This window comes from Periplaneta americana, chromosome 12 (genome assembly GCF_040183065.1).
Source record: "Periplaneta americana isolate PAMFEO1 chromosome 12, P.americana_PAMFEO1_priV1, whole genome shotgun sequence".
Taxonomy (NCBI): Eukaryota; Metazoa; Arthropoda; class Insecta; order Blattodea; family Blattidae; genus Periplaneta; species Periplaneta americana.
The window spans coordinates 136,036,750-136,061,968 of record NC_091128.1 but is presented as its reverse complement, the minus strand read 5'-3'; the positions used below and the strand labels follow the sequence as shown (position 1 = coordinate 136,061,968).

The window sequence follows — 25,219 nt, the reverse complement described above, 5'->3', positions numbered from 1 at the left end:
TTTTAACAACAACTTTTAACCAACTTCCTTTAGAACATAGACATTTACCAAATTGCCGTGTTTTAAGAATTGTTTAAAAATACGTTTTTGGGAAGATTATTTATTTTAATTCTCAGTTGATTTATTTATTTAATGGTTTCAAACTTTTTCTTCTTTCTGCCCAAAACTTTATGTTATCTTACTATTTGTTCTTATTTTGCTTTCTTTCATAAATTCTTGTGTTATTGTTTGTTTTTCACAGACTGTAGTTTCATGACTTTTCAATTATATTGTATATTTATTTATTTATTTATCAGAGCTTCCTCAAATTAGAGGCTGCCATTAGACAAAGCATACAAAACAATATAAGAACAAAATAGAAGATGAGAGCTAAAATATTAAGAAAAAAAGCAAACAAATACACAAACAAACAATGGCAGTTTACAGGAGAAAAAAAATTCAAGTAAAGAATCAATGAAAGAATGTGTGTGTTCTTGTATAGCCCCTGCATATGAGTTATACTCGTTGGAGCATATTCAATAAATTAAAATATATAGGCCTAAGCCTAAATCAAAGTACATTTTTCTGTCCTCTTTCTTCGAACAATGTCCTTCTTTTTGAAGTTCTGTGTCCTCTTTTCTATCAATGTGAATCTGGTCACACTTTTCAAAACTATTTTTAAAAATCTGTAAATAAAAAAAAATTATTCATCCATCCGTTTCGCTGTCAACATGCCCTACAAGCGCTCGAAATATCAACTTTGACTCCTATCCAACATTAAATCTGCGAAAAAAAATTTGAAATACATCTAGTATTTCTGGTTTCTGAAGGAGATCAAAATATAATATTGGTTCTGAAAATTTTCCAGCATGATAATGACTGGCAGCAACCTTTAAGAACTGGACATCTTCGTTCGTCCCATCCTCATTTATCTGAGGATTTGAAACAACGCGAGATATTGGAATTAACGGAACACCCTGACCATATAATCAACAAGGCACAAGACATAAAACTACACAGGAGGAATCCATGCCTAGTGATACACATTCTCAGTTACTATGGGAAGGATAAGTATCTCTATTCATTTGTCAAGAATCGAACCCGAATTCTCTAGACTTGAAGCTACACACGTTATCTTCTTGAGCCATACCGAGGCAAATGTTATTAGTAAAAAATAATGTTGGTAATATTGGAAACTACCATTACCACGATGACGTAAATTGGTTAGGCATTTTGTTTCTAAGAATAAAAAAACGACTTCTACTTGTAAGTGGATGCAAGGCCGTCAAGTGGCACGAAACTTAACCTCTCTGTGGATCGCGAAGCGGTTAGTAAGTCAGAAGTGGACAGACAGGTGAACACTAATTCGTAAGTATGTTGTATTACATTTTACTGTCGAAACAATACATACTATATTTGTTAAAGATTGCATTTAAAATATTATAAAACTGCTGTAGGGCCTACTTTGCGTCTCTGATGAGACAGACACAGTAGCTATGTCGGCTGCTGACACTAGGTGTATAACCTGCTTCCATGTAAACGTACGGACAAGAATTTCCAGCTTTGAAGTGAACTCGTGTCGGTATTTAATTTATCTTGTACGTATCTAGCGAAACTCAAACGTATTCGTGTTTGAAACAGAAGAAGCTATATTAAATGATTTGCCGTTTGTTTCGTCAGACTTTCAATCAAATGTTCAAATATTTGACTACATATCGTAGTAGACTTCGTCATCATCATCATTATAACCATAATCAAAATGACCACTCACGAATGTTATACAAGGTTGAATGTTTCTGTGAACGAAGTAATATCATCTGTTAAACGAGTGGTCGTCATCACTCACTGAAATGGGTAAAGTACAAGTAATACAACGAAATGTGCTCCGTCGTGCAGAAGGGACAGGGAGACACGAAACCCGCCAGCAGCCACGGATGTACGGTAGTGAAATGTCATATCCGCGGGTAAGGGACGTTAGCCCGAGGGTGCACTGTGCTGATGACCGCTGTGTTAAACGTTCAGACGCCTTCCTAGACTTATTTTACCTCTCATCTGGCACTACTCTTCATGTTATCTGTTTTAATTCGCTGTCTTTGTCTTTTCGGGATTTACTTCCAAACCTATCTCTTTACTTGCTTCAAGTAAAATTCCCGTGTTTTCCCTAATCGTTTGTGGATTTTCTCCTAACATATTCACGTCATCCGCATAGACAAGCAGCTGATGTAACCCGTTCAATTCCAAACCCTCTGTGTTATCCTGGACTTTCCTAATGGCATACTCTAGAGCAAAGTTAAAAAGTAAAGGTGATAGTGCATCTCCTTGCTTTAGCCCACAGTGAATTGGAAACGCATCTGACAGAAATTGGCCTATACGAACTCTGCTGTACGTTTCACTGAGAGACATTATAATTTTATACTACAAAAATGATAAATTTGCTTTCGAAGGGAACAAGAGTAAAGTGGTCCGCGCAACTGTTTTGGCTTAAAAAAGTGGTCCCCACTTCAACAAAGTTTGAGAAACGCTGCTCTAGTACATAACCACAAAAAATATCGAGCTGTGGAGTTACTGCTTTGATAGCCATCTTCAATGAAACAGTTTTCTACAGTGTTTAAAGCTAAGTATGACTCCTCCAGTGTTTGGGATAACTTTACGGGCATGCAAGTTTTTTTCCAGATTCTATCCACGTCATGAATTGTTCGACTTTCGACTGCATCTCTAGTGAGCTCAGTACGAATTATTTTAGACGGACGTTCGTGTTTTCTTTCCTCCATTTTCCTTTTTAAATTATTACAGATCTCTTGTCGTTTTAAAATATGTTTCTTGTCCTTTTCGTGGTTGTGATCTAAAACACTACAAAGAATAACATTGGTGTTACGTAACTTAATATGAGAGTTACAAGACCTTCTAGTTGATAGAAAAATTTTACACGTCCCCAAGTTTTTATTTGTATTTTTGTATTTCGATTTTAAGTAGTTTATTTAAAATATCCCATTAATCATATTTTACTTCATTGTTCATTGTTCATAATAATTTTAAAAAAATATTTGTCATTGAATGCAGCGTAAAATTAAAATATTGTGATACTATCTAAAGTATTAGTACAACATTCTTTTATACGTATATTTTAACAAAACAGAAAATTTCCAGCTGTCGCGTATATTAACAGAATTTATACAATGGACCATTTTTGCACTAAGTGACTAATGCATGTTGTGATATGTGTGTGGTTACATAATTAAGAAGTCTATTAAATTCTGTAGATTTTTTTACACTAGATGGTGTGACGATATGGCGAGGATGGAACTTTACTTAAATAAGAAAGAAAGAGAAAATATGTTCTTACCTACAGCCTCTTTAATCACGTCAATCCGCGAATTCTGTCTATAAAATCTTTGTTTTCATTAGTGAGACGCCTGGGTATGTATGTATGTATGTATGTAGAAGTAATATTTATATTTATATCGTTTATATAATTATAAGAAACAATAGAGATGCAAGAACCGCTTCTTAAGGGACTCCTGAAATTATATTTCCAAGTTCCGATATTTCTTTTCCTAGTCTGACATTTTGGGTAAGTTTTCTAAGAATTTATATACCTATCTTACTACTCGATTATCTATTGGGAGCCTGCTTAATTTCTTTAGTAGTTTTTTGCGAGACACTACGTCGAAAGCTTTACCGAAATCGATCACAACTCCATCTATTCTCCACCCCTCTCATCAACTTCGTCGGCTAAAACTTGTATTAAGGGGAGTCTGTGCACCGAATTTTGACAAAAAATAAATAAAATTTTGGTGTATATCGTTTGTCGGTAGTTTAATATGTGTAAAATGATAATATGATTTTGTTTCTTCTAATTGCCAGCTTTTAGCCCTGTCTTCAGCAAAAATATTGTAGTAATTCTTAATGCAAAAAATGTTATCAATGAAACATTTTTTCTTGACAACCACTCAGTGAAATTTTAAATTTAGTTAGCCGGTTATATACATAAAAGTATGTTTGTTACAAATGCCCTATTTTTTCTATATTTGTATCTTTTATAATTTCTGAGAAAAGTGCACCCAAAATTGAGGAATTTAACATTGCAAGATATGGAAATTTTGACATCATTTTCCTGTATTTTCTTATTTTTTGTGACACTGGTGGACTTTACTCAGAAATTATTGTATCCAAAAGGCTAAAATTAATGTACAATATCAATGTGATGGCATTTTACACAGTAGGTCAAAAAAATAAAGTTTATTTCTATCTTCAGGAAAAATAAAAAGTAATTTGCAGGCATTCTTAATGCAAAAAAGTTACCGTTGATTTTTTTATTTTTTTGCCATCCGCTCAGAGGAATTTTAAATTTATTTAACCGGTTGCATACATAAAGATATGTTATATATGCCCGATTTTCTCCACATTTGTATCTTTTATAACTTCTGAGAAAAGTGCACCCAAAATTGAGAAATTTAAGAGTGTAAGACATGGAAGTACAGACTCCCCTTAAGGAAGTGATTTGACTTTCGCATGAGAATCCTGGTCTGAAATCGTGTTGATTTTTGTTCAGCCATTCGTTATTTTCTAATATGTTGCGAATATAGCCTATAGTGTTATTAGATGTCCCATTATTTCGCAAAATAACTGATGTGAGACCGACAGGTCTGTAATTGTTCGCATCGCTTTTGTCTCCTGATTTTTATTGGGGATTATAATTTTCGATTTCCAATCGTCTGAGATACTACAATTATTTGTTGATATATTAAAAATTTGCATTAAGTACGGTATCATAGCTTCACCTCCTAACTATAATTTTTGTGAGAATATCGTCTGGACCGCGCGATTTTAAGTTTTGTAATCTTTTTATTCTATTCCGTAAATCTGTTTTTTTTTGTCTCCTTAGTATCTCTCAAAACTGGTATCGATTCTTGGTTTCCCCTTCTTCTGCGCTTGTAATTATGGAATCTACGCCATTTATTATTTTCGTCTTCTCTTATATTAAATTTGCAAGTTGTTTTCTTCTGCCTTTTTCTTTTCATTTTCTAATTGCTTGTTGAAGTCCTTAAATGTCTAGTAATTTTCCGAACTTACATTCCTTTTGTTGTACGCTCGCCTACTAGCTTTTTTCTTAAGTGTCTGACATATATTATTCAGGGAATGGGTTATTTATTTTGTATGACACGTATTTGCAGGTGGCCTTGGATATTATTCGTTTAAAATTTTCCCATGCTTGACGCATGCTTTTACCCTCGTCTAATTATTTGTTACTAGCCGTACCCGTGCGCTCCGCTGCACCCGTTAGAAATAAATATAAAGTAATTACATAATTAAAATAGGACATTTGATCCAGGGAATATTCGTGTTTGATAGAAGGATAAATCGTTTAATATATTACTTAATTTAAATTATATTTAAATAATTAAAATGGAATCATTTTGGTCCAGAGAGCACTCATTTGGTGCAATGACAATTCCTTTAACATGTTTCTTAATTTTTATTACATGCATCCATAGTTCAATGAACATTGACATCATTTACATTTAATGTGTATACTTTATTTTACTTGTTATATGTTTCCATTGAATTATGGTAATAACTTAATTTTAACTCTTGTTTTCTACGTATTCAGTAAATGGCGCTTGGCCCACTATGGTTCTGAACCCTTCAAATAACTTAAATTATATTATATTATATAAAAAGTGTGTTGATAACGGATGTACCCCGATAAGTAAGTTTTTAATTTGTTATGGGGGCTCTTGAATCTCAGGAGGAACAAATTTTATTTTACAACAGCGCAACATAATCTGCTTGGCTCATTACCCAAATTTTTTGCATTGCATTTAATGCATATGTATTTCATATATTTTAACTCGATTCAATTGAGCATAGTTAAAATTTGGATTATAAAATAATGGAATGCTAAGCTAACATATTATTACTGCATACTAAATCAGTACCCTCTCGTTGTTCGTTAATTCTCTGAGATAAACATTATTTTAAGAAATACAGGAAACGAATACACAGAATAGCCTATCACGTTTTCTGTGCATAAGAAGCTATTTTAATCTTACCTGTCCTCAATTCACTCCGACGTTACTGTAATAATATTATAGCATTATGTCCATATAGAGAAACTACACTTTCCAATGGTTAAATAATAATTAATTACACAAATCGGTTCATTTAGCTTCCGATATTACTTCATACAAACAAAGAAACGTTCTCTGTAGGCTATGATTCATAGCTTTCGATTGTTGTTGACCAAGGCCCCTTATAGACGAAGTCATTTGTTTTTTATTTCATTATACCGCCTTAGATGGCAGTTATTTTAATTTTAAAACTCATTTATCTCATTAAATATCAGTCCTATCAAAATTTTTCAAAGAATGAAACTTATCGGAAATGATTTGTAAAGAAATGTTTGTTATGTAACATTTTTCACAAAAATCAATAATAAGCGAGATATTTCGATTTATTTAATTCAGTCCCCCTTAACCCCCCCTTTTATATAAAGTTTTTTGAATCCCAGATGGCCTAAAATCTAAGTTACAACGAACTTAATTTATATTCCAATTTTCATCGAAATCCGTTCAGCCATTATCGCGTGAAAAGGTAACAAACATACATACAGACAGACAGACATACAAACAAAAATTTCAAAGAAGCGATTTTCGGTTTCAGGGTGGTTAATTATATATGTTAGGACCAATTATTTTTGGAAAATCGAAAATTACCAGAAAAATTTCGGCTACAGATTTATTACTAGTATAGATATTGGTCTATAAGATAGAAGTGTAAACCGTTAATGTCTTCTTTATTATACGTCATGTTTTTCGAGTGGTATCAATAAGGACATTTGTCTGTAGCCAATTTAAATAGGGAACCTAGCAGCATAATGAATCATGGTGAAACTTTTAATTCTTTCTTACTGGAATTGATCATATAAAATCAGATTTAACACCCTTTTGTTCACAATAAATGTAGTTTATAATTCGTTAGGATTTGGACTTGAAAACTATTTATTTAATATTCAGACACTTGATAATTTACCATTTGGAATCTATTCATTACTGTTTTGAGGATTCATGAACCTTGGACTGACAAGATCCCTGCTACTTTCCCAACTATCATTCATTAGAATTTGAACTTGAAGTTTATTCACGATCAGTTTGAGGGTTAGAGGAAAAGGAACTAAGATCTCTACTCAAGAATCTTTGTTTCATATAAGGATGTTTACTTCCTAAATTATTGGGTCCCTCCGAAATACCATACCAGTCCCGCTTTTAATAAATCCTCACCGCTACAACCTGATTAGTGGGAGGCCGGAGAGAAAAAGACCTTTGTGGAGACCGAGACGTAGATGGGAAGATAATGTTAAAATGGATTTGAGGGAGGTGGGATATGATGATAGGGACTGGATTAATCTTGCTCAGGATAGGGACCGATGGCGGGCTTATGTGAGGGCGGCAATGAACCTGCTGGTTTCTTAAAAGCCATTTGTAAGTATTATTATTATTATTATTATTATTATTATTATTATCATTATTATTATTATTATTATTATTATTATTATTATTATTATTAAATTGTATTTTCTAATCCATGTTGAATCTTTCTTACACTACTTTTAACACATGAATATAAATAATTGATTAAATGGCGATCTTACTCGTGTTAATTATGTAAGCATGTGTGGCTTAAACAGCTGTTTCGGTGTTGCTTGACACCATCCTCAGAGCATACATAGCATACAGAACAGAAAACACACTACAAAGAGCTCTCAACACATAAACAACACAAACAAATAAATACAACCACACAGGCGCATACAAACTCACATGCAATAGTTGCGACAGTTTCTACATTGTACAGACAGGCAGATCATTCCAAACTCGATACAAAGAACACATGAAAGCAATAACCAGAGGACACAATACATCTACATATGCCGAACACATAACTAATGCTAACCACACATACAATAACATAAATACAGACATGGAAATCCTACACATACAACCCAAAAACCAAAAACTCAACACACTAGAACAATATGAAATATACAGACACACTAAAACACACGCTAATCAAATTCTCAACACACAGATCAATTTCAGAACACACACACTATTTGACACAACTCTTTATCACACGAACGCACCCACACAACAGGCAGCGAAGTAAGATAGCTCCGAGATCTAGTAGGCTCTGAGAATGGTGTCAAGCAACACCGAAACAGCTGTAATCCACACATGCTTACATAATTAATACGAGTAAGATCGCCATCTAATCAATTATTTGTATTTTCTATATAGGCTACGTAGGCTTTCAGAAATAATATTCAATAAACAAATTAAACCGCCAAAACTGAATATGATTCATTCCCCCCCCCCCCACGATGGCTTCACGGGAACATACGATCACACCCAAAACAAGAAGTTCAGTTCCGGCAATGGAATAAATATTCAAGCTCATAAATTCGATTCGCTTCAGTTCTATTCGACGCACAGCTTTCTGTTATCTCCCATTTAAATGTATCAGCCATTTTCAACCGGTGTGTCTCAAATGATCCGCTGGTATGCCGCGAGAAACTGAAAATAGTGAAGGTTGTCGTAGCAAAAATTGGAAAAATGAAAGTGAAAAGAGTGGTAGTAAGAGTGAACTCACAAAACTAAACTTTCTGCGAACGCAGCAAAAAGTCAGTGTATGTGTGAGAGCGGCATAGAAGAGAATGACTGACGCTCAGCCAGGGTTGCCAGACCATTGTAGTTAAAATCATGGATGAATATATAATAGGATGCGAAACTTACTAAGTTTCCCGTAACATATGCTAGAGGCGCTAATGTAGAAACTGATGTTGCTGCCATCTGTTGGACGGTGGAGAAATTATTACATCTAGCAGCGCACCAAGTAGCGAAAACAAAAACTAATTACTCCATGCATTTAGCAGCGCACCTGGTGACGAAGATGTTAAACTATGCAGAAAATATTCCTTCCCTCCCACCCTCATCGATATTCTCAACTAACCCAATTTAAAATAAAACATTTACATTTTTATTTCTCACACCATCTTGCACTGAAAATTCTTACCGGAGCCAACAGGAAGATAAAAGAGACGATCTATTTTACACTACTCAATTAAAATATAATCGAACATATACAGAAAATAAAGCAAAAGGTTAGATAATTGGGATTGCATTCTTTGGGTATTTAGTGTACAGCGCAATACAGTAGAAAATGTGCAAAAACTACTTAGATAGTTCAATTTATTATATTACTATTACTTTACAAAACATTAAACAACACTATTTTTACAACGTCCATAAACATCACTGTTTAACATACACTGCTTATACACACAGTATCACTTTATGTCCACTCATTAGCAGGTTTCTGGCTGCCATCTTGTCTTCTCGAGCATCATCTCTTCGTCTCGAACGAACGGATAAATAGAGAACTCTGGGTAATCTACCCAATACGTAGTTCTAATATTCACCACCCACGACGTCGGGCGCTGATCATCTTATTTGAACCCCCTTCCGTCAGATGGTGCTGACCGCAGTTTCGCATCCTATTATATATTCATCCACGGTTAAAATATTGTATCAACCTTAAAAATATATTTCACCTGTTTTATGAAAAAAAAAATTCTCTCTGTTTCACATTATACGAGTGTGCCGCGGGGTTTTAAATTAGAACTTCAGTGTGCTAAATGTTGGAGAAGGTTGGAAAACGCTTAAGTATATTGTGAAGAGAAGTTGTATTCGATTCCGCTAAAGAGCGGGCTTTAACTTTTAGTGTGGGCCTACGTCAAAAAGTGTTACTTGTAACATTAATTTAACATAACAGTCCGTGAGTCCTGGCTTTAATGATAATTGTCAGAGATTTAAAATTACAATTTTGAAAGGACATCAGTGTGCACGCGAAGAAACTGCATCATTGCGAAGTATTTCAACGTAAAAGCTTTGCATTGATGTCACACCTCTCAGACTGTAATATTGTTTACGACTAGCCTCTGTTGCAATGCAAATATTTTGCAAAGTATGTATGTTGTTACGAAGAATGTGTTATTTTTTAAACATTCATTTTACAAGATTGTACGTGTTTGTACAGGTATTGCTTATACGCTAGTCTTTGTACAGTTTTAATCAGTGTATCTAGAATTAACATTGCCTGCAATGCTATATACATACATACATACATACATACATACATACATACGTCGACCTGGTATAGCTCTGGCCTTCTATGCCCAAGGTTGCGGGTTCGATCCCGGGCCAGGTCGATGGCATTTAAGTGTGCTTAAATGTGACAGGCTCATGTCAGTAGATTTACTGGCATGTGAAAGAACTCTTGCGGGACAAAATTCCGGCACATCCGGCGACCCTGATATAACCTCTGCAGTTGCGAGCGTCGTTAAATAAAACATAACATTTAATACATACATACATACATACATATATACATACATACATACATATATAAGCCTATGTATTTACCTATGTACTAAATTATAAACCTGGCATACCTCTTTGTGAAATAGAGTTTCGATAATAATAATAATAATAATAATAATAATAATAATTATTATTATTATTATTATTATTATTATTATTATTATATGTAATATCACTGTTACTTTTTAACTTTTCTCCAGAATATGCCATTAGAAAAATGCAGGAAACAGAGTTTAAATAATTAAAAAAGTTGCATCAGTTGCTCCTTTATGCGGATGACGTGAATATGTTAGGAGAAAATCCATAAACTATTAGAGCAAACACGGGAATTTTACTTGAAGCCAATAAGAAGATAGGTTTGGAAGTATATTCCGGAAAAAATAAAGTATATGATTATGCCTCGTAACCAGAATATAGTATGAAATGGAAATATAAAAACTAGAAATGTATCCTTTTAAAAGGTGGAAAAATTCGGATATCTTGAAGCAACAGTAACAAGTACAAATGACACTCGGGAGGAAATTAAACGCAGAATAAATAATATGCGAAATGACTGTTATTGTTCGGTGGAAAAGATTTTGTCATCCAGTCTGCTTTAAAAAGAAACTGAAAGTTAGAATTTATAAAACAGTTATATTACAGGTTGTCCTGTTGGTTGTGAAACTTGGACTCGCACTTTGAGAGAGGAACAGAGGTTAAGGATGTTCGAGAATAAGACTCTTAGGAAAATATTTGGAGCTAAGAGGTATGAAGTTACAGGGGAATAGAGAAAGCTACACAACTCAGAACTGCACGCATTGTATTCTTCACCTGACATAATTAGGAACATTAAATCCAGACGTTTGAGATGGGCAGAGAATGTAGCACGTATGGATGAATTAGAAATGCATATATACTTGAGGGGAATATACCTTAGGGGAATCCGAGACATAGATGGGACGATAATATTAAAATGGATATGAGGGAGGTGGGATATGATGCTAGGGACTGAATCTTTCTCAGGGTAAGCACTGATGGCGAACTTACCTGGGGCGGCAATGAAACTCCGAGTTCTGTAAAAGCCATTTGTAAGTATTATGTAATAGAGGTCTACGTTGATGTGGACGAGAACTGGTCGACAAATTTCGTCTGGATCTCTCATGTTCAGTAACTAGTTCTTTTACATAATAATAATAAAAAGTCTAATTGCTTTACTGCGCTTTGGAAAGCAGCTTTGTCTCGAATAAATTATCGTTCTCAAATGCAACGCCTTTCGATCAGGTTTGAAGCCATGAACTTCTGATCTAACAGCAAGCTTAGCAACCACATGACCAGCAAGGACGGATGCAATATCATGTGATTCAACGTTTACAGTTATTCATCTGCTTTATAGTTAAATTTAGTACGTACCTACAGAAACTTAATATGCATTCGAGCGTTGGCAGTAATTTTATAATGAATTGCGCGTCTCTTGCCAAACGATCTTTGAACGCTGCCGCATTTAGCTGATCCAGCAATCGAGTTTCATGTACGATAATCATGATTCATTACGATCATATCATCTTGCACTGGGATTAGCTCAAATGGGGCAATATTAAAAAAATCAATCATTGAGTCAAGAAATGAAGTTCTCTGGAGAAAAACAACACCACTGCCTGTTTGTTACGGGCGGTGCACCACATTCGCAATTTGTGGTGGATGTTGACAGTGGTTAAGGTTCTGTCGGCAGCAACTTAATAATAGAGCTTAACGCCAACGCTGCAAGAAATTCTTATCCATTTCTCTTCCCTTTCTTCTTGTTTATCATCATTTCCCTTCTCTTCTTCACAAACACAGGAGGCGGAACACACCCCGTCCACATAGAAGAGAGATAACTTGAATTTACTGAGTTTGTAGCAATGTTGTCACTCCGTTTGCAAGAAATTATTGTGGCAAACACTAAATAATTGAATGGCTCCCTAGAATAACGTTGTAAGTCAGTTTTTACAGTTTGTCAGAAAATTAAAAATATGTTTATTCCATACTAACATTGTTAAATATTACAAACTGTAACAGTGTTAAGTCTGTAGTAATACTTCAGTAAGTATTCACATCATTTATATATATGTAGTGCCTTCATCTTCCAAATAACACAACTTTTTGAACATTTACAGTAGAAAAACGTTGTATGTCAGTCCAGAAGAACAACGTTGTAAAGCAAAGAAACTTAAATACTGTTCATATTTCCTGGTAGATTCTTTATGGTTGTTACATTTGAGTACATTAAATCATAATAATAATAATAATAATAATAATAATAATGATAATAATAATAATAATAATAATAATAATAATAATAATAATAATAATAATAATAATAATAATAATAGACAAATTTATATCATAAGAACTTGAAACAAATTACACAACTTAGAGCACATGTTTTGGCATACAATATCAATATTACACAGACAAGAATCCTTTTTTTCTTTATTCTGTTATTAGGCCATGGTAGAATTCAGAGTAACCATGATCTTATTACTTTTAACTATTCTCTTTTAGTACTCCATAGGCCTACATTGACTTACAACCTTATTCTACTCACCAGTTAGGGTCGTTTCACAGCTGGTTTAATGCCACCTTTCTTCGAAGTATATTCTTTCCCCTAATCCTTTAGTGTCTTACGTACATTGTCCTTTCATTGCATGATATGAATCTTACGTTTTCTCTTTCTATTTACTTTTTTTTATGAGACCCTTGACACTCTACAAGCATGATTGTCCGGCGTTTTTTTTGCGTTACAACGTTATTCAGTTCAGCAACACAATCAAAAAACTACAGCTCTCGAAGTAGTGTGAATATCAGTAAGACGGTGACAGCACATGATGCAAGGTGTGCGATACAACATTTTCCAGCCGAAAACCAGTTTGGCCAAAAACGGACTTACAACGTTATTCTAGGCAGCCATTCAATTATTGTTTTTGGACAAAGTTATCGTACAGGATGGGCACAAAGCCCCGTTACCTCTTGTAAATACCTCAAATATACACACTATCTAATTTCGGTCTTAATGCAGACATACAACCACTTCACATTAACTGTATGCCCTAAGTGTCCAAAGGATCAGTATGTCCTCCATCACACAAAGTAACGCATCGTCAAGTTCGGTGTGACATTCGCCTCAGCATTATTGGTATAATTTGTTGGTAAGCGCGTCGCACGGCGTTCTTCAATTCATCAATTATGTCGGACTGCAACAATGCTCTTTATGAAACCCCTCAGCTCATGGTCACAGATTTCCACAACGCTGGATTGGTCGTGGATCACCCATCTTATCAGCTCCTATCGACTGGCCACCTCGCAGCCCTGACCTCACAATTTGTGGCAACGTGCTGTGGGGTTTCATCAAGAGCATTGTTGCACAGGAACGGTACGACATCATTGATGAATTGAAGGACGCCGTGCGACGCGCTTTTCAACAGATTACACCAGCAATGCTGAGACGAATGTCACACCGAATTTGATGCATTATTTTGTCTGAGGAGAATGATGGGGGAAATACTGACTTAGGATACACAGTTACTGTAAAGTGGATGTATGTTTGCATTAAGATCGGATTTACGTAAATAGTGTCAATATTGATTTATTTATATATTTATATATTTATTTATTTATTTATTTATTTATTCTAGTGTAGTTAAGGCCATCAGGCCTTCTCTTCCACAACACCAGGAATACAAATACAATAATAAAAATAAACAGAAAAAATACACTATGTACAAAGTAAAGCTACACAAGACATAAAGAGAGAGAGAGAAAAACACTATAAACAAAGTAAACCCACACAAAAATATACACAGGTTGCAGTCTCACAAACTTTAAATGATTAATTAATTGTATCCTAATTAACTAACATAAACAAGAAACTTACAATTTTAATCTAGATTAAAAAATAAAAAGAAAAAAAAACAGGATGTAATGGAACTTTGTGCCCACCCTGTACAGTACTAATTGTTCTCTTTTCTACAGTTTTTTAATTTTGTACATACTGCTTAATTTTTAAGTTCTGGTTAATTTTCCTGTAGGTACTTTTAATAGTAATTTACTTCACACTTTCTAGAATATTTACTGAAATATGAATTTCTTTAGAATTAATTAGTTCGTAAACAATGTGCTTCAGAATATCTATTTATAAGTGATCGTCACACAACAGAAAACGCTAAAACACATAAATGCCCTTATTCATTGGATGCAGTATTTTAACACGAATTTGTTCTTATTTGTGATACATATTAAAACTCCTCTTCAAAGCTCACTTTTCATCTTCCTCTTCAGGATAAAGCGAATTAATCAGCCTATTCATCTGACTTGTTGACTGAAATTTGTTACAATCATCACTAACAAACACACATTCTGAGGATAATAACAGGGCATTAATGGTACTGGTAACAAGATGGTTGCGAACTTTTGTTTTCGTCAAATTAATTTCTGAAAATGGCGGTACACGTTTGCAAGGAGCACATGAATGAGGGAGGACCAAAACATCGAAGGTAAAATTTGAAAAACCTTTGAACTCATTATTGCCACCATTATCAGTAAAAACGCCAACATCACAGTACACATATGCATATCTGGGAATCCCTTCCCCCCATACTTAGTTAATTACTTACTTACTTTATTATTTACTTATTTACGGATTTTAAGGAACCCAGAGGTTCATTGCCGCCCTGACATAAGTCCGTCATCAGTCCCTATTCTGAGCAAGATTAATCCAGCCTCTAAAATCATATCCCAACTCTCTCAAATCCATTTTAATATTATCCTCCCATCTATGTCTCGGCCTCCCCAAAGGTCTTTTTCCCTCTGGCCTCCCCAAAGGTCTTTTTCCCTCCGGCCTCTCAACTAACATTCTAAATGCATTTTTTGATTCGCCCATACGTGCTACATGCTCTGCCCGTTTCAGAAGTCTGGAGTTAATGTTTCTAATCATGTCAGGTGAAGAATACAATGCGTGCAGTTCTGCATTGTGTAACTTACTCCATTCTCCTGTAACTTCATCCCTCTTAGCCCCAAATATTTTCTAAAGCACTTTATTCTCAAACACCCTTAACTTCAGTTCCACTCTAAAAGTGAGAGTCATAGTTTAACAACCATAAAGAACAACCGGAAATATAACTGTTTTATAAATTCTAACTTTCAGTTTTTTGAGAGATAAAAGGTTCTCAGCCGAAGAATGGCAGGTATTTCCATATTTATTTTGCGTTTAATTTCGTCCCGAATGTCATTTATATTTGTTACTGTTGTCCAAAATATTTGAATTTTTGCCACCTGTTCAAAGGATAAATTTCCAATTTTTATATTTCCATTTCCTACAATATTTTGGTCACGAGACATTATCATATACTTTATCTTTTCGATATTTACTTGCAAACCTATCTCTTTACTTGCTTCAACTAAAATTCCCATGTTTTCCCTAAACGTTTGTGTATTTTCTCCTAACATATTCACGTCATCCGCATAGACAAGCAGCTTATGTAACCCGTTCAATTCCAAACCCTCTCTGTTATCCTGGACGTCCCTAACGGCATATTCTAGAGCGAAGTTAAAAAAAAGTAAAGGTGATAGTGCATCTCCTTGCTTTAGCCCGCAGTGAATTGGAGAAACATTCGATAGAATCTGACCTATACTGTACGTTTCACTGAGACACATGTTAAGTAATCGAACTAGTTTTTTGGGAATACCAAATTCAATAAGAGGATCATATTAAACTTCTGTCTTAATCGAGTGATTATCGTACAAAACTATAATTATCGTAGACTACGAAGTGGCAACACTGGTAGTACTTGCTTCTTGAGCTTGAATAAATGGAGGGTGCAAAACATTCTAAGTGCCATTTTTTTTTCAAAAGGGTTTTTCTCATGATTCACATTCTTTGTGCTATGATACTGATGAACACGAAGTGACCTTGCGTTAGTACTGCTAGAAGTAGTAAAAAGATTAACTATAATATCAAACCGTTTCAAGTGTCCTGCTCAGTTGCACAACTTTTTTGTCCTGTAAAATTATCCTCAACAGTACGTAGAATATTTTGCCAGTTTCACTTTTCAAATGTAGAAGCGATATTAAAAATTCCATAAAGGTGTCCAGTGAACTTACAATAATAATTGGACCATAATCTGAACAAATACAGTAGACCAGTTGTGCGTCACGTACCGCCTGTCTCAAATGCGTCTTATTTTTACCGGACAACATGTTCCTTGACCTCTACAATGACCCTAATTTCTCTTAGGCTTCACGTAGAATTGTTTACTTGTCCGACATATTTAAGATGTATTGTACGGCTCTACAGCTGCTGTCTAGATTTGACATTTTATAAAGATACTTCGTTCTGTATAAATGTTAGAAAGTTTCTAAAAACGTGTTATGAATTCAATCATGCTTTTCGTTTCTTCACTATCATTCCTCCTCTATTCATCATTCCCACCTTCTTCATTAACATCCTCTTCTCATTCATAACATTATACAGGGACATCATTCTATTTTTACTTCAATTTTTATTGTACCTGAGTTTTTTAATGTACTTCACTCCCACCCCTTCTACTAGTAAACTTCCAATTGTCCTCCACACAGAACCAAGGCCGCGTATGCAAACAAAGTGCCTTACGATGATACTAAACCGTACTGAGTTAGTATAGTACGTTCCATAAATATATTCACGTTTTTCAGTGACGAAAGAGTTTTCAATATTGAATCATATTTTCGTACAGGTACTGTCGTACGTTTGCCTACGTCGCATCCCGATTTTCCCCACTTATTTCTGCTCGCCCCTCTGTAAAGGCTAATGGCTGGGCTGTCTTAGCTCTTTTCTGAGAACATTAATTTCTGTTAGGAATTGGGCGTCTACGTAATATTATACAACTGTTTAAAATAACTTAAATAAAAGAACCTCCTTCCTTTCTACGACCCTGCGACATAACTACTTGGATGGAAAGTAGATAGCATGTCTAAGTTAATTTTACCTTTTCGGATCGGGCAGAAGTGAAGATTAAATTTACAGTACGTCAGGTAATCTTTTATAGATTAGGTACAGAATTATTTCTACATGAGTTACTAGTACGAAGGACGAATCTGGTAATTGAAATTAGATGCAATAGTCTATAGTGCGACAATATGCACATTAGAACTGAAGCCTCTATCGAAATGAACGGCCAACATTTTCAAAAATGTGTTTAAATATCCACATTATGATTATTTTTCAATTTAACTTCATTCTCTAAATTGTACGCTAATGTACTGTAGACAGTATAATATACACTGCATAATGAATATGTCCGAATGGACAGCTCAGTTCGTGAGTAAAAACACTTAATGTTAATACAGTACTGTATTTTGATTAAACAAAAACCTAATGAAAATTATCAAACTCAAAATCGCCATATTTCCTAGTTTACGTAACTGGATGAACTACTTTTCTTCCCTCTTATACCTAGTAAAGTGATTTGTTTGTATTTTACGCCAGTATCATCGAACTACAGTCGTGGAAGGGGGTAGCAGAGGTATAGCCAGGTTAATATTAGAAATGTTAATAAAAATAAAATGATGACTCTGTACAATTCAGTATTTTTTTTTATTTACAATTGGTTATGTAACGACGCTGTATCAACCACTAGGTTATTTAGCGTCGATGGGATTGGTGATAGCGAGATGGTATTTGGTGAGGATTTGCCATAGATTACCTGACATTTACCTTACGGTTGGGGAAGACCTCGGAAAAAACCTACTCAGGTAATCAGCCTAAGCGGGAATAACTCTGGAACGGAGGCAAGCGCTGAGCTAAGCTACGTCGGTGGCACAATACAGTATTAAAAATTATCCAGAGCTAAACAATTTACATATCCAAATGTTAAAAATAAAGTAAAATTGATTATAATGAATTCGTTTTAATCTAACATTTGTATTTCTGTTTATGTTATTTTTCAGTGTTTTAGTTTCATTCCTTCACTTCTACAAGGTCTTTAAAAAAAGTGTTGCATATTTTTACAGAAAGTAGCATAGGTCGAAACTAGAAAAAAGTTTCTATAAACATGTGTCCAGAAACAAATATCTATTGAGATATAGGCCATGCAGTATTGTGGCCTATGATTGTTATTCGTTAAAAAACACAGAACAATGGTGCATGTTTTGAGAGTGGATAGCATCCCTCATCAGAAGTAAACAGAGAATGTAGTAGTAAACAAAGATCTAGGATACTACGGAGTTTATCATTTTACTTGTGTTAGTAAGTACGTACAGTATTTAGTGGTGTAGGCTGTTTATGTAGAACGGGGCACCACCCCATTTTCTACACCTCGTGCGACAATACCTAACCCGGAGGTTTAATGATCGAGGAGGTCCAGTAGCATGACCTTCCCGATCACCTGTCCTAAATCCTTTGGATGTTTGGCTATGGGGACATTTAAAGACACTGGTTTATGTCACACCCATCGACAACGTACAAATGTTACAGGCGCGTGTATCCAATGCTTGTGAGCAAATCCGACAATAACCAGGTATGGTCGCAAGAGTTTGTTATTTTTAAACACCCTATATATTTTTACGAATGCACTGACGATAATAAATCACGATGTATTAATGTATTTTTATTTTGCACACGTTGAGTCAAGGCTTTCATATGGCATTTGTTTTTGGGGATCTGGAACCATGCTGAATGATATATTTATGGCTCAAAATCATATTGTCAGGTGCATAGAGGGCGTTGACAGTAGGACCTCTTGTAGGGAATATTTTTTACAGTATAATATTCTCACTGTTTATGGTATATATATTTTTAATGTTTTACAACTAATTTGTAAAAATCTGTCTGATTTTCACCAAAATAGTGATTTTCATACTTATGATACTCGTAACAAAAATAGTTTAACTATTCCAGTACACCATCTTACAAATATTAGCAGGACCTATATGGTCTTTAGTATCAAAATCTACAATAGTTTTCCTGAGGACATAAAATTTACAAAAATACTCACAAATTCAGGAATTATATAAAAATGAAATTAATAAATTTGTGTCCCTACAATTTAGAGGATACACGCATGGGCCCTTGATATGAATAATGTATTTTATATTTGACATATTTTTAATTTAATGTAATATATATATTTGATCATGTCTATGCATATATTATGCCTTCGACAATAAAAGTTCTATCTATCTAATACACTGAAGTCGTCAAAATCTTACCAAAAAATCATTAAATATAGGAACGATTAGATATTCATTGATAAAATGCCAACATGCATATGTAAAGGAAAGATTAAGAAAAACGTGTGTTAGAAACACAAATGATTTGCATGGAACCGTTATGGATTCGTTCATGGTCAAGTGACCCTCAACCTAAAATTGTTCAGTTCAGGTTTAAGTTGAGTTCAGTTAAGTACTACATTCAGATTAAAGGAAAGCGAGGTTTAAGACCTTTTGCTTTCTTAACAGAGATCGTCTTTCTAATTTGTTCTAGTCCCCAAACATTCTTGTATCCTTCGGATACACATTTGTAAGCAATATTATTAATAGTTTGTTTCTTTTCAATTCTGAAAATGAATTCTTCCAAATCTCTTTACTGTTCTACAATAACTTTATTTATGCCACATTTAATCGTGTCCTCTTAACTTAAATAAATTGATCTGATGACCGAGAATAGTAAACCGAGTCATGACCTCAAGAACTCCACCTTTGCACTTCACTTTATCAGTCTGATAGTTCTCGTAACTGTAACTGAACATTGTTCTTGTCTCAGTGCTCTCCTTATTTATACAGGGTGTAACAACTTTAATGTTTAGAATTTCTGCAACATGTTCCCTGACACGTTCTACGTCGATTAAACCTAACATACCTATATCCAAAGTTCTATAGGTTTGGAGTATTTGTACCCCAAAGTTAAATTTTTGAGTTTAATTTTATCGCTGAATACTGAAAGAAGTAACACCAATTTCCGACATGTCTATGTCATTATTTTTATTAGTACCATATTACATTTTAATATCAACTACTTGTGAGTATGAAAGCAGTGCAAAGTTGAAAAAAATGTCCTTAAGATTCCAAACACTGTACTTCTTGAAATTTGCCAATAGGCACGTGAAAATACCTGTGCACTAGGAATCCTACGATTTGGGAACCGTGCTTGATATGCCAAAACAGCTGCTGTTGCATTGCCATCACACAGTCCATACACATAAACTAAGTTGGCGTATTCCTGATGTGTGTAATGGTCAAAACTCAATAAAAAGACTAGTCACAATACGGTTTATTTTTCTCACAACTGTTATTTTAAACTGTTGTCTGTTTCGTTTCCTTAGCAACCTAAACAATTTTAATTTAATTTCTCTTAAAAGTAAAATTTCCTTCATTCACTGCTTTTCAAATGTTTCTTATGTATCTCTACTTAGTAATGCCATAAAATAGGCCTTGTATAAACGGTATAATGCTTGGAGCTGCAAGAAGTTCTATTTTTTCCAGCTCTGTTATCTCTGTAACCTCTCAATTTCGAATATAGGTATGTTAGGTTTAATCAACGTAGAATGTGTCAGGGAACATGTTCCAGAAATTCTAAACTTTAAAGTTGTTACACCCTGTATATATTTTTTTCTGTATCTATTTAACCCAACTATTAGCTCTAATAATAAGAAACTCTAAAATCTGAGTACCGGTAATTAAAATTAGGCATTTATTGTTTTATAGAATTCAGTTTCAGAACGAAAAGTTACATTTGTTCCGATCACATTTCTGCACATCTGAAAGACAAAACTAAAATTATTTCAATCATTTATTATCTTAATACACAGCTCTCTTACATTGACTGAGCATCTTGGGAATTAAATCAATGGTTTTCACAAAAGACGCCATGAAATATTTCATATACAGTAGAACCTCTATTATCCGTGGTAATGAAGGGCGTGGAGTGAACGGTTAATCGAAAAAATCGGATAATCCGTACCATATAAGGTTTTCATAAATTAACTGCATAATACAGTTTCATAATTTCCTCCGTGGTCTTTTGTTTTTAACATGCCAGGTAATGGATCAGATGTTCACTAGTTTAAGTCTGGTTTTCAATGACGGGTTTTTAAGAGCCAAGGAAACTCTTTATGACGACTGTCTGTGGAAAGATAGGAATAGTACAGGTCTCATGTTGTAGATATTCATATTTATTACTTGTTATATTTGTTTTTAATTAAATCGTACACAGTTGTAAGGTGGGTGCTCCTATAATAAAACGATTTTCGTGAAAGCTTACCTGCTCCTGATATGGCCATATCAAATGCACCATGGCCATATCAAGTTCATTTCACTTTTATTTTTTCATCTGACAAATTTACGTGCCTTATAGCTGGGATTATGCAAAAATTTTGTATTCTAAGAAAAACAACTTAATTTTTTATGGAAAAACCTGTTTTGACTACACTTTTGAATTATAAAAAAGATTATTAAGTGTCATGTTTATTCATTTTACACCAAAATTATTTAATTTTAGCACAACTGCGCTATCAAACTGAAAACAATCACGATTTGTAGAACATGGAACAAGGGTGGCCATATCATGTACACATGTTCCTGATATGGCCACTAGATAGACTTTTGGAATTTGGGAATTTTTGGACAATTAAAACTGTTTTTATGGGGAAAGAAAATTGTTTTAAGAAAGTCCATTAGACTGAGAAAGAGTAAGAAAAAAGTGGTTTACATTTTTTTTTCAAAATGGCGGCTAGAAAAATTCTCAAACCTTAGCATGGCCATATCAGGGACACCTACCTTATTTCGTATTCTGATGCGAGATGAACCACAGTTTCTCTTTCCTCAAACCACTCAATTACTTGCACTACTCGTATTTTTCGTAGCACAACTCCTTTTCTTTGACACCTGTGGAAGGCATTTTGTAAAGAATTTAGGCCCCTTTAAGAGTAGACCATACTGTATAAGAGTAAAATTTGTAAAAGACATTCTGTTGAAAAATTCGTACTAATAAAATGTACAATACTTCATATTTTTCTGCAGCAAAAAGAAAAAAAAAAAAGAGCGCGAGAGAAAGACAGTCGGATAATCCACCAATCGGTTAATAGGGTGACGGAAAAAAGGGGTTCTACTGTAAAACAATTTTTATCGAGGAAAGGAAGCAAAAACGAGCAAAATTATATTAAAAGTTCTTGTTTGAAATATCTCAAATAATAAAACCCTGAAATTATTAACATTACTTAGGGTTCATTCTGTATAAACGGAAATACCAGTATGCTTAAAATCCCCTCCCGCTCAACCACCTGCCATTAGTGAAAAGTGCAAACTGTTTCGTCTCTAAAAACTGGCTCACAGGAAATAAAATCCGTCAATTAATGAAAATGGATGCTGCAGCTGCTTAAACAGAAGTCCATCTAGGTCTGCATCGGACGTTTTCGCTCGAGCGCCAAGTAGTTCATAGCATAATCCTATAGGTATCGCACATGCATGATGGATAAAATTGTCGCGAGCGATAAATACTCGAACGGTATAAGCCGAGTGTTAGACATTCGTTCTTGTTACAGTGATGAACTGTGTAGTAACGTCATAGATGTTTATCATTTCAAAACGTTGCAGAGTTAAACTAACCTCTTCATAGTACAACTACAAAACTTGCTTTAAAATGTAATATAATTGTTGAAACTAAGAAGTGGAATTTAAACTGAGAGAATTCAATCCGGCATCGGAACTGGATTCCGGTATGGCTTAGTGGATAAAGCGTCAGCACGTAGAGCTGAAAATCCGGGTTCAAGTCCCGGTGCCGGAGATAATATTTCTCCGCTTCACCGTCCTTCATTATTGTATTTTAATAGAAACGTCCTCTTTGACAGCCTGTTCCTTTAGTCTGTTATTTTACGACGTTGTATCAACAAGTAGGTTATTAAGCGTCGATGGGATTGGTGATAGCGAGATAGTATTTGGCGAGGCAAAGGATTCACCATACTTTACCTGACATTCCCCTTACAGTTGGGTAAAACCTCGGAAAGAAACCAACTAGATAATGAGCCCAAGCGGGAATCGAACCCACGTCCGAGCGCAACTCCGAATCGACAGGCAAGCGCATCAGCCGACTGCGCTACACCTCACAGTGGGGCAACGAGCCTTGAAACTTGGCATTAAATAAAAACCTTTATGATTGGCTTTGAAAGTCACATATTTATTTTCAGATTTGTTAACAGTGTTATGGAAAGGTAGACTATATTTAATTTTTTTAAATACATCATTACTTATATATTTATAGAACTAATATTTGAAGCCTGCAAACGTTAAATTGTAATAGGTACTACAACTATGTGCTAAATTTAAAGATAGAATTCATCTTCAGAATCCGAAGTGGCACCATTACAATCGTTTCCGTTGTTGTCACCACCACCACCACCACCACCACCAACACCACCACCACCACCACTATGACAAGAGAGCTGCAAGGTTGGAGATTTCAATAACTCTATTGCTTCTTTTGGAAAGTGTTGCAGGTTTTTCTTTTGTAACATTCTCTTGCCTGTGATTATGGGTTCAGAACTGACAAAATAAAATTTAAAATATCCTCATTTGTTTTCTCCCTTCTACATTTCCTTGCGTAATGTTCATCAGCTTCTTGTCTATGCGGATGACGTGAATATGTTAGGAGAAAATCCACAAACGATTAGGGAAAACGCGGGAATTTTACTTGAAGCAAGTAAAGAGATAGGGGTGGAAGTAAATCCCGAAAAGACAAAGTATATGATTGTGTCTCTTGACGAGAATATTGTACGAAATGGAAATATAAAAATTGGAAATTTATCCTTTGAAGAGGTGGAAAAATTCAAATATTTGGGAGCAACAGTAACAAATATAAATGATACTTGGAAGGAAATTAAACACAGAATAAATATGGGAAATGCCTGTTATTATTCGGTTGAGAAGCTTTTGTCATCTAGTCTGTTGTCAAAAAATCTGAAAGTTAGAATTTATAAAACAGTTATATTACCGGTTCTTCTTTATGGTTGTGAAACTTGAACTCTCACTTTGAGAGAGGAACATAGGTTAAGGGTGTTTGAGAATAAGGTGCTTCGGAAAATATTTGGGGCTAAGAGGGATGAAGTTACAGGAGAATGGAGAAAGTTACACAACACAGAACTGCACGCATTGTATTCTGCACCTGACATAATTAGGAACATTTAATCCAGACGTTTGAGATGGGCAGGGCATGTAGCACGTATGGGCGAATCTAGAAATGCATATAGAGTGTTAGTTGGGAGGGCGGGGGGAAAAAGACGTTTGGGGAGGCCGAGATGTAGATGGGAGGATAATATTAAAATGGATTTGAGGGAGGTGGGATATCGTGATATAGACTGGATTAATCTTGCTCAGGATAGGGACCTGTGGCGGGCTTATGTGAGGGTGGCAATGAACCTCCGGGTTCTTAAAAGCCAGTAAGTAAGTAAGTGAGTAATGCTCACGGTAATTCTTGAAATCCCTGTTGCGCGCTTCTTGGGCTTCTTCTATACGAAGCTATGCAGATGATATTGTATTTCAGGTCCATGCATGAAATACCTAAATTTCAGGTCCATGTATGAAATACCTATGTAAAGTCAGTGGCTTAATGTACTATGGATACTTTTGAACCAAGCATCTGGCGGTGTTATTTCATGTCCAGCATTTCCTTGCAAAGATTTTATATTCAATTAGATCTCCGTTATAAAAATTTGAAAGCTTTTCACATTCGAAATTCCTGAACTATCCACAATTGCAGATTTTACAAAAAAAATCATCCTCTCAGAAATGTCTACATGAGCTTCACTTCTGTTTTCTAAGCT

At 34.8% G+C, this 25,219-nt stretch overlaps 1 protein-coding gene across 3 annotated transcripts in view; it reads left to right on the top strand.

Annotated features, from left to right (window-relative positions):
• The window catches only part of LOC138710918 (clavesin-1), a 401,261-nt gene that overhangs the window by 189,156 nt on the left and 186,886 nt on the right, over positions 1-25,219 (top strand). The window contains exon 1 of one of the 3 annotated variants that reach the window (XM_069842112.1): positions 1,330-1,347. The exons of 1 other annotated variant lie outside the window; for it this stretch is intronic. Coding sequence is in view for 1 of the 2 variants with exons in the window: in XM_069842111.1 (XP_069698212.1) it covers positions 14,902-14,926 (25 nt within the window). In the remaining variant the exon portion in view is untranslated. Of the gene's footprint in view, positions 1-1,329; positions 1,348-14,886; positions 14,927-25,219 lie in introns of those variants that run through there. One more of the 3 variants, XM_069842111.1, reaches the window with a different exon arrangement.